Below are 12,970 nucleotides of genomic sequence, written 5' to 3'. Positions count from 1 at the left end.
ACTTTGTTTTTTTTTTAAATTGTGTAAATGTGGAATAAAAATGTAAAAATAAATAAACAGAGAATGGTACCAACAAGAAGGGCCGGTTCCTGGGGGTGGGAGAGGGGAATACGGGGGGGGGGCAGAAATTTATTTGACTGGAGTGTTAAAATAACTGGTGATAACCTATTGAGACGGGAGCGAGAGGGGGGTGGGGCAGAGCCTTGTCAAAGCTGGGATTAGCTGATAACTCAGAAGAAAATGATCTCGACTGCTCATGGCTACTGTCTGTTTTTCAACCAGAACACCTGCTCGTAGACGAAGCAGTGTCATATCTCCCCTCTGGCAGCTACGCGGAGGCGCAGCCAGGTGGCTTGGCACGCTGCCCCGTCTACAGGCACCGCCTCAACAGTTCCCATTGGCTGTGGTTCCTGGCCAATGGGAGCTGCGAGGGTGGTGCTTAGGGCAGGGACAGCGTGCAGAGCCCCCTGGCTGCCCCTATGCGTAGGAGCCAGAGGGGGGATATGATGCTGCTTCCTGGGAGCCGCATGGTGTAGAGGGTAGCGGAGAGCCACCAGGATCCCTTTACAAGCAGGTGTTCCGGTTGAAAAACAGACACCTGCTCCCACTACCCCCATCCCAGTGCTGTGTGCCTGGGCCCTGCACTGAGCCTCCTTTCCCCAATCCCAGCCCTGTGTGCCTGGGCCATGCACTGGGCCTGCCCATCCCCAGTGCCCGGCTCAGACTCAGCCCATCATTCCTAGCAGTGCTCAGCGGGAGCTCAGCAGAGACCGACTGGTCCTGGCTGCATCTCTTGCACTGGTATCACTGGTGCCATTCTCCATGCATCAGCCAGGACCCACAACCTATCCCAGCCCCACCAGGCATCACGGCCCTGGCAGATGGGTATGTGGCGGGGGCCAGAACTTCTCAAAAGCACCCCCCCACCCCAAGAGCCCGGCTGTGTACCAGACACTGGGCACAAAGGCTGGCAGTGTCTTGTCACGCCCAGCATCCAGGAGAGGGCTGCAACGCACAGGCCATGGGCTGCCGGTACAGCATTTAACCAGATCCGTTAACCAGAGCGGGAGCACACGGCTCACACACAGCTGCTGAGGCGCAATCGCTGGCAGAGACGCCAACCAGCCACAAGTAAATCGACCCAAGCTCGTGTGGCTCAGCAGTTTCTGAGCTGGCCCTTGGTGCCACTGAATAGCCAAGCTCACAGCAGGCTGGGGGACAGAGCCCCAGACTGTCCCACACCTGGCACCAAAGAGGTAGAATAGTTTAACAAGGAGGTTAAGGGGTGACTTGGTCACAGCCTATAAATACCTACATGGGGCACAAATAGTTAATAATGGGGTCTTCAGTCTAGCAGAGACCAGTCTAAGAGGATCCAACAGCTGGAAGCTGAAGCTGGACAAATTCAGACTGGAAGTAAGGTGTAAATGTTTAACAGGGAGCATAATTAGCCATTGAACCAATTTACCCAGGATTGTGGCGGATTCTCTATCGCTGACACTTTTTAAGTCACGACTGGATGAAAAGCTCTGCTCCAGGGATTATTTTAGGGAAGTTCTCTGGCCTGTGTTACAGAGGAGGTTAGGCTACGTGATCACACTAGTCCCTTCTGGCCTTGGCGCCTGCCATAGAGAAAAGAACTGATTTTTTAGATGAAGGAAATGTTGTAGATCTAATTTACCTGGATTTCAGTCAAGCATCTGATACCTGTCTGAAATCCAGGTGAAATAGATCTATGACATTTCCTTCGTCTAAAAAATCAGTTCTCTTCTCTATGTGGACAATTATTAGTTAAATTGGCGAAGGTGGTGATTAATACGAGAATTGAAAGGTGGACAAGGAACAGGTTAAATGGGAGACCACAACAGATCACACTGAAAGGTGAACTGTCAGGATGGAGGGAGGTTACCAGTACAGTTCCTCAGAGATCGGTCTTGGATTCAATCTTATTTAACATGACCTTGGCACAAAAAGTGGGAGTATGCTAATCAAATGTGCGGATGACACAAAGCTGGAAGGTATTGGCAATATGGAGGAGGACCAGAATATCATAGAATCATAGGATTGGAAGGGACCTCAAGAGGTCATCTAGTCCAGTGCCCTGCACTCATGGCCGGACTAAGTATTATCTACACCATCTCTGACACGCTTCTCACAACCTCACTAGGCAATTTATTCCAGTGCTTAACTACTTTGACAGTTAGGAAGTTTTTCTTAAGGTCCAACCTAAACCTCCTTTGCTGCAAGTTAAGCCCATTTCTTGTCCTATCCTCAGAGGATAAGAAGAACAATTTTTCTCCCTCCTCCTTGTAACAACCTTGTATGTACTTGAAAACTGGTATCATGTCCCCTTCTCAGCCTTCTCTTCTCCAGACTAAACAAACCATTTTTTTTTCAACCTTCCCTCATAGGTCATGTTTTCTAGCCCTTTCATCATTTTTGTTGCTCTTCTCTGGACTTTCTCCAGTATGCCCACATCCTTCCTGAAATGTGGCTCCCAGAACTGGACACAATACTCCAGCTGAGGCCTAATCAGCGTGGAATAGAGTGGAATTACTTCTCGTGTCTTGCTCACAACACTCCTGCTAATACATCCCAGAATGATATTCACTTTTTTTGCAACAGTGTTACTCTGTTGACTCATATTTAGCTTGTGGTCCACTATGACCCCCGCAGATCCCCTTCTGGAGTACTTCTGCCTAGGCAGTCATTTCCCATACAAGAAGATCTGGAGGACCCTGAAAACTGGAGTTATAGAAATGGGATGAAATTTAACAGTGCAAAGGGCAAGGTTATGCCTTAGGGACTAACAACAAGAATTGTTGCCATAAGCCGGCAACTTATCAGTTGGAAGCAACAGAGGAGGAGAGAGACCTGGGTGTTTTGGTTGATCACAGGATGGCTGTGAGCCACCAATGTGATGCAGCCATGAAAAAGGCTAATGCAGTCCGAGGATGCATCAGGAGAGGCATTTCCAGTAGAGATAAGGAGGTGTTAGTACTCTGATATAAGGCACTGGTGAGAGCTCATCACCAATAGAGTGTGCAATTCTGGTCTTCCATGTTTAAAAAAGCTGAATTCAAACTGGACTAGGTGCAGAGAAGGGCCACCAGGCAGAGGAATGGAGACCCTACCTTACAAGAGGAGACTTAAGGAGCTTGGCTCATTCAGCCTAACCAAACAAATGCTGAGAGGAGATATGCCTGCTCTCTAGAAATACATCAGAGAGGTAAGCACCAGGGAGGGAGAGGAGTTATTTAAGTTAAGCATCAGTGTAGACACAAGAACCAATGGCTATAAACTGGCCATCAACAAGTTTAGGCTTGAAATTAGGTGATGGTTTCGAACTATCTGAGCAGTGACGTTCTGGAGCAGCCTCCCCAGCGGAACAATAGTGGCAAAAAACCTATGGTGGTTGTAGCGAGGCGGTGTGGTTCCCCGCCGCCTGGGCAGGGACGAGCCTCTCCAGACACCAAAGTGGGCGGAGCCAGTGAACCCTGCACCTGCCCCCCCAGAGGTCAAGGCGCAGGACAGGAAGTATAAAAGCCCAACCCCAGAGCTCACTAGAGCCGTGGCCGCCGGAGATGCCAGCTGCTTGTGGCCTAGCTCCCGGTTGGGAGATCCCAGCAATCGGTGGCTGACCCGAGGACTGGCCAGACCAGCCAATGCCTGATGCTGACCCGAGCCTGGAGAAGCAGTCAAGCCTGCCCCTCACAAGTTACCTAGAGGAGCTGCCAAGCCTACCGCTCGCCAGTTACCCTGAGGAACCCATGGTGCTCGACCCCTTGAAAGACACTGTCCAGATGCAGGTACCTCTAGAGGGGGAGTTAGGAAGTAGCCCGGGGGCAGCCAACCCTAGTCTGGCTGCAGCACTGCCAGAGCCCATGTCAGTGTGTTGCGGCTGGGATCCCACTGATGCAGCAGCAGGTCTTCGGCTACAGCCAGGGCCCCGGGCTGGGACGCAGTGGAGTGGGTGGGCCTGTGTCTCCCCTGCCACCCAATGTGTGGGTGGCCATCTCCCCCTCTCCCTGGCCCTTTGGGGCTTGGGCCTATTGCTTAACTGTTTGCTCAGCTCCTGCCTGAGGACCTGAGACACTGACTCTTTGCTGGGCCTGCTCGTTAGATAACAGCTGCTCAGCTCCTGTCTGAGGACCGGCACGTGGGACTCGCTACTGCCCACCAACTGGACGTGAGTAACCGTTTGTTGTGCCTCTATCGCTGCCGTGGCGTGAGACCCCACGGCCAGACTAGTTCCCCGACCCAACCGAACCCTTCTACAGCTGTCTACACTACTACTTCTATCAGTATAACGTATGTCGCTCAGAGGTGTGAATAAGCCACCTCCCTGAGCGAAATAATTGACACCGACATAAACACTGGTGTGGACAGTGCTGTCTTGGCAGGAGAACCTCTCCTGCCAACGCGGTTACCACTGCTCATTGGGGGTGCATTCATCAAGCTGACAGGAGCTCTCCCCGGTTGGCTTTGAGTGGCTAGAGCTGCACATCTGTAAGCTCTCTAATGTAGCGATAGCCTAAGTGGTTTCAAAACTGAGCTTGATCAGTTGATGCAGGGGATGGCATGAGACTGCCTGCAACGGCATGTAGCCGATCTGCGACTGCCAGCAGCAAATATCTTCAATGGCCGGAGATGGGACACTCTGAGATGGGGAGAGCTCTGAGTTACTACAGAGAATCTTTCCCCGAGTGGCTGGCTGGTGGGCCTTACCCACATGCTCAGGGTCTGTCTGATGGGCATATTTGGGGTCAGGAAGGAATTCTCCCCCGGGTCAAATTGGCAGAGACCCTGGGGGTTTTTTGTCTTTCTTTGCCACACTGGGGCACGGGTCACTTGCTGGTTTGAACTAGCCAGTCAATGGTGGATTCCCTGTCACTTGACTGGAGGACTTTGGTAACTCAGCCAGAGGTCCTGGGTCTATTCCAGGAGGAGTGAGTGAAGTTCTGTGGCCTGCAATGTGCAGGTCAGACAAGATGATCACGATGATCTCTTCTGGCCTTAAAGTCTCGGAGTCATTGGACCAGGATAAAAGCAGCTCAGTGGGGAGGGCTAGATTCACACCTCAGCACCTGCCTGGTCCCTGCTGAGGGGCAGCACTTTGACAGCCCAGCTCGCTGCACTCAGGGATTTGATGGCACTTTGGAGAATCAGGTCCACGTAGCCATCACTGGGGGAGCTACGGCCCTTACTGAGCTCCCTGTCCCTGAGCAAACTGGGCCTGACTAGCCCCAGGCAGGACTTGAATGCACAGCCCTTGGCAGTCGACTTCAGGGCCTCTTGCCTGCTCCCGCAGCCCCCTTGTGGCCAGGCTGGGCCCCCCCAGAAGGAAGCACCAGCACTCCCCAGTGGAGTGAAGCAGCCTTGCTGAGAGTGAGGGCACGGCTCCCCACAGGGCAGCAGACGCCAGCCACCAGCTCAGGCTGGCCCCTTGGGGGAGGTCAGCCTGGTGGAGCAGGGCCTCCCTCCACCCCTCCCCGTGCCCCCTCCTGCCCCCACCGACACAGCAATTCCAGATGCTCACAGGTTGCAGGTGGATTTTTAGAGACTTGGACACATCAGTTGGTAACAGGCAGCCCCGCTTCCCCTGCCCCTCCCTCTCCGCAGCCAATTGGGGGAGCTGCCCCCACCCACAGGAGCTGCCCCCACCTCACACAGGTAGCAGCAGGAGAAGGAACCTCTCCTGTCACTTGTCCCCAGCCAGGGCGGCCTGGGGCCAGAGCTTAGGGCCACCTCCCTCTCCCTAAGTCAGCACAATTAGAGGGTGGGGTTCCCAAGGCCCAGTGCCCAGGCGGGCGACAGCGCTGCAGCCACAGGCCGGGGGCGGTGCCAGGCTGAGAACTGCTCGCTGGGCATTAGGAGAGTGGGGGTAACCCCATGGGGAACCAAGCGACCTGCAGATAAACCAGCTACAAGGCACCAAACCCAGCTCACACACCCATGTAACAGGGGCTGCAGGGTGCCCAGGGCAGCACTAATGGGGAAGCGGTGGAGGGGGGCATGGCAGCGGCTCCAGGCTCCTTGGCCTGGCTCAGGCGGGGAGGGCAGAGCCCATGGATAAATATCAGTTTATTGGCTACAGAGAATGGGAAGCGAGGACGAGGAGCATGGGGGTGCCAAGCACAGACGGACAGACAGACGGGCGCTGCCAGCTCACCCCAGCCCAGGCCCGGGGGCAGTCGGCACAGCCCCTCACCCAGCACAGGCCCCTCTGGCAGCACCTTGCTGCTCCCCAGGCCGCGGGGCTGGCGCAGCCGCTACTGGGAGAAGATGCCCTTGAAGCGGATCTTGTCCTCACTGTCCTTCTGGCGCAGGCGCGTCTCCAGGCTGCGCAGCTCCTTGGCCACCACGGGGCCCAGCGACGGGTCCAGCGCCAGCACCTTGGCGAAGTCGGCCTGGGCCTCGGCCGTATTCCACACGGCGGCATGCGCCTTCCCCCGCTTGAAATAGGCCTTGACGTTGTCTGTGGGGAGAGAGCACGGGGGGGTGCCCCTCAGACCTGACTCACAACCCCCTGCTATCCCAGTCCTGGGCTCCCCCCCACGCAGCCCTACCGGTGCCCCATAGTCCCAACCTGCAGCCCCCGCTGTCCCAGCCGTGCCCTGCACAGCTCCTTACCTTCATACTTATTGAGGATGGTGGAGCAGTGGTCGAGCACCTCGTAGTATTCATGGCACAGCAGCTTGCACTGGCAGTAGTTCAGCAGCAAGGGGGTGATCTTCAGGTCCAGCTGGATCCAGTCTGGGGAGCCCGGCTGCTCCTGCGAGGGGGGAGGGGAATGAGGAGCGGGTACAGGGGGGAGGGGGGAAGGCAGGGGAGACCTGGAGCTGGATCCTGGCAAGTCAGTGGGCTTGGTGCTGCCACTAAGGCAGAGGCGCCTGTGGTTGGGGATTGTGGAAATATCGTCACCAGGTGCATGACTCAGTTTCCCCACCCACTCTGCAATGGGGGTGAAAGGGTTAATTCCTCCTTTGGAACAGGGGTGGCTGGGAGTCATGTGATCAGCAGTAGGCCTCAGCCAGAGCCCCTGCATTACCAACTGCAGAGCCAAGAGCCGGCCCAGAGAGGAGACAGACCCAGCAGGAGGCTGGGCCAGGAACCAGGCTCAGAGACATGGGGCAGAGAGCATCCGACAGACACCAGGAGGGCCTTTGACATAGGGGCTGCAGTTTCTGCTCATCTGGACGCGACGTAGGCCTGGCTGCCCCACGGCGTGACCAGGTGGCCCTGGCTGCATGTGCGCCCTGAGGCGTCGCTCCCTGGAGGCAGAGAAGGCTGATCTCAGCAGGACTCACTGCCGGAGCTCACAGGGAAACGGGGGACTGGAGCAGAAAGCCCCATCCCTGAGCTGCAGAGGGCTCAGGGCTAACGGGGGCTTTCCCAGGAGAGCGTGTGGAAGGAGGCACGCCAGGCCCCTCGGGGGCAGGTGGGTGGGAGTGGCCTGGAGCAGCCACCGAGCCAGCTCCCCACACCCCCCGTGGCCAGGGTCAGCATCTGGGGACGTAGTGCCCGGGCGGGGCACTGCTCACCTTCATCTGCAGGTTCTTCAGGCAGGCGATGGCATCATAGTACTTGGCGGCCGCCATCCATTCCTCAGCCGAGCATGGCCCCCCACACAGCTGCATCGGGAGAGAGCCCGGGCCAGCCCCTCAGTGGCCGCCCATGCCCAGAGAGCCAGCCCCTCCCCCCAGCCCCCCCCCCCCCCGAGAGAGCCCGCCCCCAGAGGCCCAGCCTGCCCCCAGAGAGAGCCCAGCCCCACGCCCAGCCCCCCCAGAGAGAGCCCGCCATCCATAGCCCCCCCAGCGCACATCCCCTCAGAGGAGCCCCAGCCCCACGCCCCTGCAGAGGCCCATCCGCCCAGCCCCCAGTCAGCCCAGCCCACCCATCCATAGCCAGCCAGGCCCTGCCTGGCCACGCCCAGCCAGAGAGAGCCCACGCCCATGGCTAGGGTCAGCATCTGGGGACGTAGTGCCCGGGCGGGGCACTGCTCACCTTCATCTGCAGGTTCTTCAGGTATCAGGCCATCCATAGATAGCCCGGCCCTGGGGTACCACGCCCACCCAGAGAGAGCCAGGCCCTGCCCCAGCCCCAGGGTACCACGCCCATCCAGAGAGAGCCGAGCCCAGCCCAGCCCTGCCCCGGGCCGGGGGTACTCCACCTGCAATATTGTGTCAGTGGGGTAGAGCCGAGCCCTGCCCCAGCCCCAGGGTACCACGCCCATCCAGAGAGAGCCCGGCCCCAGAGTGCCACGCTCATCCAGAGAGAGCCCGGTCTTTCCCCAGTGTATCACACCCATCCATAGATAGCCCGGCCCTGGGGTACCACGCCCATCCAGAGAGAGCCTGGCCCTGCCCCGGGGTACCACGCCCATCCAGAGAGAGCCCAGCCCCAGCGTACCACGCCCATCCAGAGAGAGCCTGGCCCTGCCCCGGGGTACCACGCCCATCCAGAGAGAGCCCAGCCCTGCCCCAGCCCCAGGGCACCACATCCATCCAGAGAGAGCCCAGGCACCTTGTCCATCACCCCACCTCCATCCCTTGGACCCATCCCCAGGCACCACACCTGGCAAGGGAAGAGCCCCAGCCCAGTCGAGCCCCTGGCACCACTCCCCAATCCCACTACCCCCTCCTCACAGCTCCCCCACCCCTCAGGGACCCCGTTTCCAGCTGGGATCTCCCACCCCTCAGAGCCCCTCCATCCCCAGGTCCGGGCCCCCAAGCCCTCGTCACCTTCAGCAGGTTGATGGCGAAGATCAGGGGCTGGGGGTTCTGCTGCAGGTCATCCAGGTCGGGGTAGCCCAGAGAGTGGTGCTCATGCATCTGGGCGATGCCGCAGCAGTGCCGCTGCCCCTCCAGGGGGTCCTTCCCCGCCGCGATGTTCCGCAGGCTCTTCGCCACCAGCGGGTACAGCACCACGTGCTGGGAGGACCGGGCGTCAGCGGGGGAAAGGGGTGTCAGTGCAGGCTGAATGCAGGAATTGGTGGTACTGACCCTGGGCACCTGCCCACTCTATGTGGCCTCCTCGGGGGGAGGGATCATTCTCTTCCCTGGGGCCGGGAGCTCAGGGCCAGGGATTCATCACTGCGCCAGCTGGGCTGGAACCAGACCCATTAATAACGATGGGCTGGAATCAACACCCACAAATGGAGGTGACCCGGCAGAGACATGGGAGCCCAGTAACTCCTAACCACCAGCCCAGGAAAGCACCTGGCTGGGGCTGGGCACAGACGGGAGGAGCTGGGGCTGCGGGCAGGGGCAGCTTCAGGCACCAGCACAGCAAGCGCGTGCCGGGGGCGGCGTGCCGGTCGCTGTGAGGGCGGCAGTCAGGCTGCCTTTGGCAGCGTTTCTGCGGGAGGTACGCCGGTCCCGCAGCTGTAGCAGCAATTCGGCGGCAGGTATGAAGGCGTGGGACCGGCAGATCACCCGCAGAAATGCCGCCGAATGCGTGAGCCGCCAAAGCCTGCCTGACTGCCAGGCTCGGGGTGGCCAAAACCATAGAGCCGCCCCTGGCTGCGGGGAGGCAGGCCTGGTCTGCATTGCAAGGCTCCGCCAGCTACGAGGGCGAGCAAATCAACCAGCAGAGCTGCGCTGGCAGAACCCCCGGCGCAGACGCAGCTGCGGCGACAAGAGAGCCGCTGCCAGCAGAGCATGTGGTGTTTGGGAAGGTTGGGTCGCTGTGGTGGCAGATCTCCTGCTGCCTTTCATCTGGACTAGCGGCTCTGCCAACGCGGTTAGACTGGCGCTCTATGGTACAGAGCCCTGGCCGGTCCAGCTATAATCGCTGCATGCTCAGCTCCCCCCAGGGCTAAAAGCCTCCAACAGATCTCGGCTGGACTAGCTCCTGGTGAGTCTGAAGGCCCAGAAACCTTGAGGCCGCATGGCCTGCCCTTGTGGACGGCTCTGCTCGGAGCCTGGCGAAATCAAAGGCTGCTCCCCAGAGAGACTCCCTCAAGGCTGGGGTTACAGCACAGACAACAGAAATGCCTGAGGGGGGGCCATGGTGTCACACAGGAACTTGGCCTGTTTCCCACCCCCCAGGAACGGTGCTTGGAGAGGGGATGCAGGGAGCTGTGGGGCCGGCAGGAGTAGGAGTAGGAGGATACCTTGGTGTCACACAGGAACTCAGCCTGCTCCCCATCCCGCATGGTGCTCAGGATGGTCTCCCACACTGGCAGCTTGAATTTCTTGCCAATAATGAGCTCCATGGGCTTCCCGCGGGCACGGCTGTCGTCCAGCACGCGGTGCTCCCCGTCGGACAGCATGGTGCGGTAGTGGAAAGTGGCCTGTGTGGGAGATCAAATGTGGATGAGGCTGTTCCACACCCCACCCAGCACAACAGGGCCCCACGGGCCAGTGACTGCTCACCAAGACCCACTGGCTGTGATGAGGCAGGGAGGCTCACGTTGGAAGATGTGTGCACGAACGCTGGGATTCTCAGCTCTCGCTGACAACCCCCAGTGACGGTGTGATGAAGTGGGGATTTTCCCTTGTTATGTTGTATGTGAGTCATACCGTTTTGCACAAATGCTGTGTGTGCCTCAGTTTCCCTGTGTATTGCACCAATGTCTAGGTGATGGGAATAAGGGGGTGTGACTTTTGCAGGGGCTGCTCCAGCTGCCTGAACCAATGCTATAGCTGCCCCTTCGTAACTTGAGACCCAGGAGGGGGATATGACCAGGTGACTCTTGGCCGGGGAAGTGAGAAAAAAGGCCAGAGGAGAAGCAACAGGCAGGGCAGGGGCCAGGCAGCTGGAAGTGAGTAGGTCTCAGCAGGCTTGTGGCACAGAGGGAGGCTGAGAGCCCTGGCTCTGGGCTCCCCTCCCCGCAAGGTGGACTTGGCTGAAAGTCACTGATTTCTGTCCTACGCTGTGTTCCTGTTGCCTAATAAACCTTCTGTTTTACCAGCTGGCTAAGTCATGTCTGACTGTGGCATTGGGGTGCAGGGTCCTCTGGTTTCCCCAGGAGTCCCACCCGGGCGGACTCACTGCGGGAAGGGCACGGTGTGGAAGGGGATAATGAATGCCCCGAGGTCAGACCCAGGAAGGTTGAAGCCGTGCGAGCTTCTTGCCCCGGAGGCACTATGCTCAGAGAGAGGAGGCTCCCCCAGAGCCCTGACTGGCTTTGTATGGAGTAGTTCCAGAGCATCTCCCCGGTGACTCCATGACATGGGCCATGCCCCTACTAGCCCATTAGATAGGAGATGGGCCCTGGCAGGAACAGGGTCACCCAGAGCACCCCTGTTCTGGGGGCTGCTGTGTGCCCAGCTTGGGGACATGTGCTCCTGGCAGGCCCCTGCTACATACCATGCCCAGCCCTGCTCACCCACTGGACTGGGGTGCACGGCACGGCCCTGACCTCCCGGGCAGGACACGGGAGCATCAGCCTGAGCTCTGCCAGCTCTAACGGGTTCCCCTCCCCTGGGCTACTCTGTCCCCCCAGGCACCGTGCCAGCCCTGCCTGTACTGGGCCCCGCCAGGCCCATGTTGCCTCCAGGGCTCTGGTTGCCACTCACCCTCCCAGGCCCTGGAGAATGTGAAGAGGCAGCGACCCTACCAAAATATACCCCTCCCCCCCCAGGCCCGGGCGTCACTGCCCCACCCAACCATAGAAGGCGGGGCCCGTCACTGCTGGCAGCTCAGGCCACGCCCCCTCCCGGGGACAGAGCGTCACTGCCCAAGAGCCCCGCCCCGCCTCTTGAGGAGGAAGGGCGGGCAAAAAGAGATTCTGAGTGCCCCTCCCCCACTAGAGTGTCTGGCCAATCAGCACGTAGGAGCAGTTGTAAGTCACTGACAACAGCACCAATAGAAGCGCGGTGCTGGAAGGCGGGGCACGTCACCATAGTACAGGCTCATTGCCGCATGCGCAGTCACCACCCCCGCCCGTGTCAGCGCTGCCGGACTCTGCCAGGCAGGCGCCGCTAGGCCCGCCTAACGGGCTGTCCCCGCCGCGCATGCGTGCCAGAGCCCGGCCCCGCTCTGCCCCGAGGGGGTGGGGCGGCTGGTTACCTTGGTGCCGTCGCGGTAGTCGGGCATCGGACCCCGGCCCTCCTGCACCAGCCGCTTCGCGATCCCGTCGGCCAGCAGCTGCGCTGCCTGATCCGCCATGATGGCTCCCGCACAGCGGCTTCTACCTACGCCGCCGACTCGGACAGCTCCGGGGCTTTCCGGAAGGACTCGGCTACTTCCGGAACCGCTCGGGCATTTTCGGAGCCGCTCGGCTACTGGGGGAGCGATTGGCTACTGCCTGACCCGATCGGCCATTTCCGGAACCGCTCGCCTACAGCTGGCGGGTGCTCGGTTATTTCCGGAATGGCTCTACGGGCGCCTGGCGGCGGGAGGTCTGCGCTGCGGCGAATGGAAGAGCGGAGGCGGGAGGCGCTTAGGGTTGTTCACTCTGAATCCTACTGACGGCGGGACTGTGCCTTGTGCCCCTGACCTATGCTAGCCCTCCTCATCCATCTCACCCTAACAAGCCCACAGTCTTGGTCCCACCCTACCATGGGTCTGTGGGGTTTGGAGTCCCAGGTGGACTATTTTGCAAGATAGGAGCTTGCTACTACTGCTCCCAGGTACAGGAGCTGGTAGTTGGGGAGCAAGGCCATGGTTGGAGCCCTACCCAGGGAGAGGTTGTGCATAGTGGGAGAGGGACTTGTGCCAACACCTTTGTGCAGGATGGCAGAAGTCACTACAGAACCACCTCTAAACTGTGACATGCACCCCACTGGGTGTCCACGGGCTCCCCGGCACTGAGGCGACTCTGCTGCTTTGCCCTCTTTCTGCAAACCACAATTGGAAGATGTGACTGGGATCTCAAGGGGGCCAGGCTGAGATTGCTCCATCAGGCCAAACTGCAAAGAATCTGGCAGATGAGCTCCAAAAGTGGTGGTTATTCTAATAATTAGATTCACCAATCCAGCAAGAAAACAGCTGCTACAATACCTTACTGGTTATCCAGAAG

At 59.1% G+C, this 12,970-nt stretch overlaps 1 protein-coding gene across 1 annotated transcript; it reads right to left on the bottom strand.

Moving 5' to 3' along the window:
* Positions 1–6,066: 6,066 nt before the first annotated feature.
* Positions 6,067–12,250, bottom strand: LOC120404057 (aryl hydrocarbon receptor interacting protein). The gene is made up of 6 exons (XM_039536065.1): positions 12,019–12,250; positions 10,118–10,297; positions 8,736–8,933; positions 7,545–7,634; positions 6,634–6,775; positions 6,067–6,478 (listed from the first exon to the last, which is right to left on the bottom strand). Exons 1-6 carry the CDS (start codon positions 12,115–12,117, stop codon positions 6,273–6,275), a joined length of 915 nt encoding a protein of 304 aa, XP_039391999.1. The 5' UTR covers positions 12,118–12,250; the 3' UTR covers positions 6,067–6,272.
* Positions 12,251–12,970: the final 720 nt, after the last annotated feature.

This window comes from Mauremys reevesii, linkage group 4, assembly GCF_016161935.1.
Source record: "Mauremys reevesii isolate NIE-2019 linkage group 4, ASM1616193v1, whole genome shotgun sequence".
NCBI classification, from domain to species: Eukaryota; Metazoa; Chordata; order Testudines; family Geoemydidae; genus Mauremys; species Mauremys reevesii.
Note: the sequence above shows the minus strand (reverse complement) of the source record. Positions and strands in the feature narration are given on the sequence as shown.

Bases quoted from the DNA above. Each gene is read 5' to 3' on its own strand.
- LOC120404057 (XM_039536065.1), bottom strand. From the start codon at position 12,117: ATGGCGGATCAGGCAGCGCAGCTGCTGGCCGACGGGATCGCGAAGCGG. The intron at 8,934-10,117 runs GTATCCTCCTAC...CGGTCCTCCCAG, and splicing joins AGTTCCTGTGTGACACCAAG to CACGTGGTGCTGTACCCGCT. The intron at 6,776-7,544 runs GTGAGCAGTGCC...CCCCCCTCGCAG, and splicing joins TGAAGAACCTGCAGATGAAG to GAGCAGCCGGGCTCCCCAGA.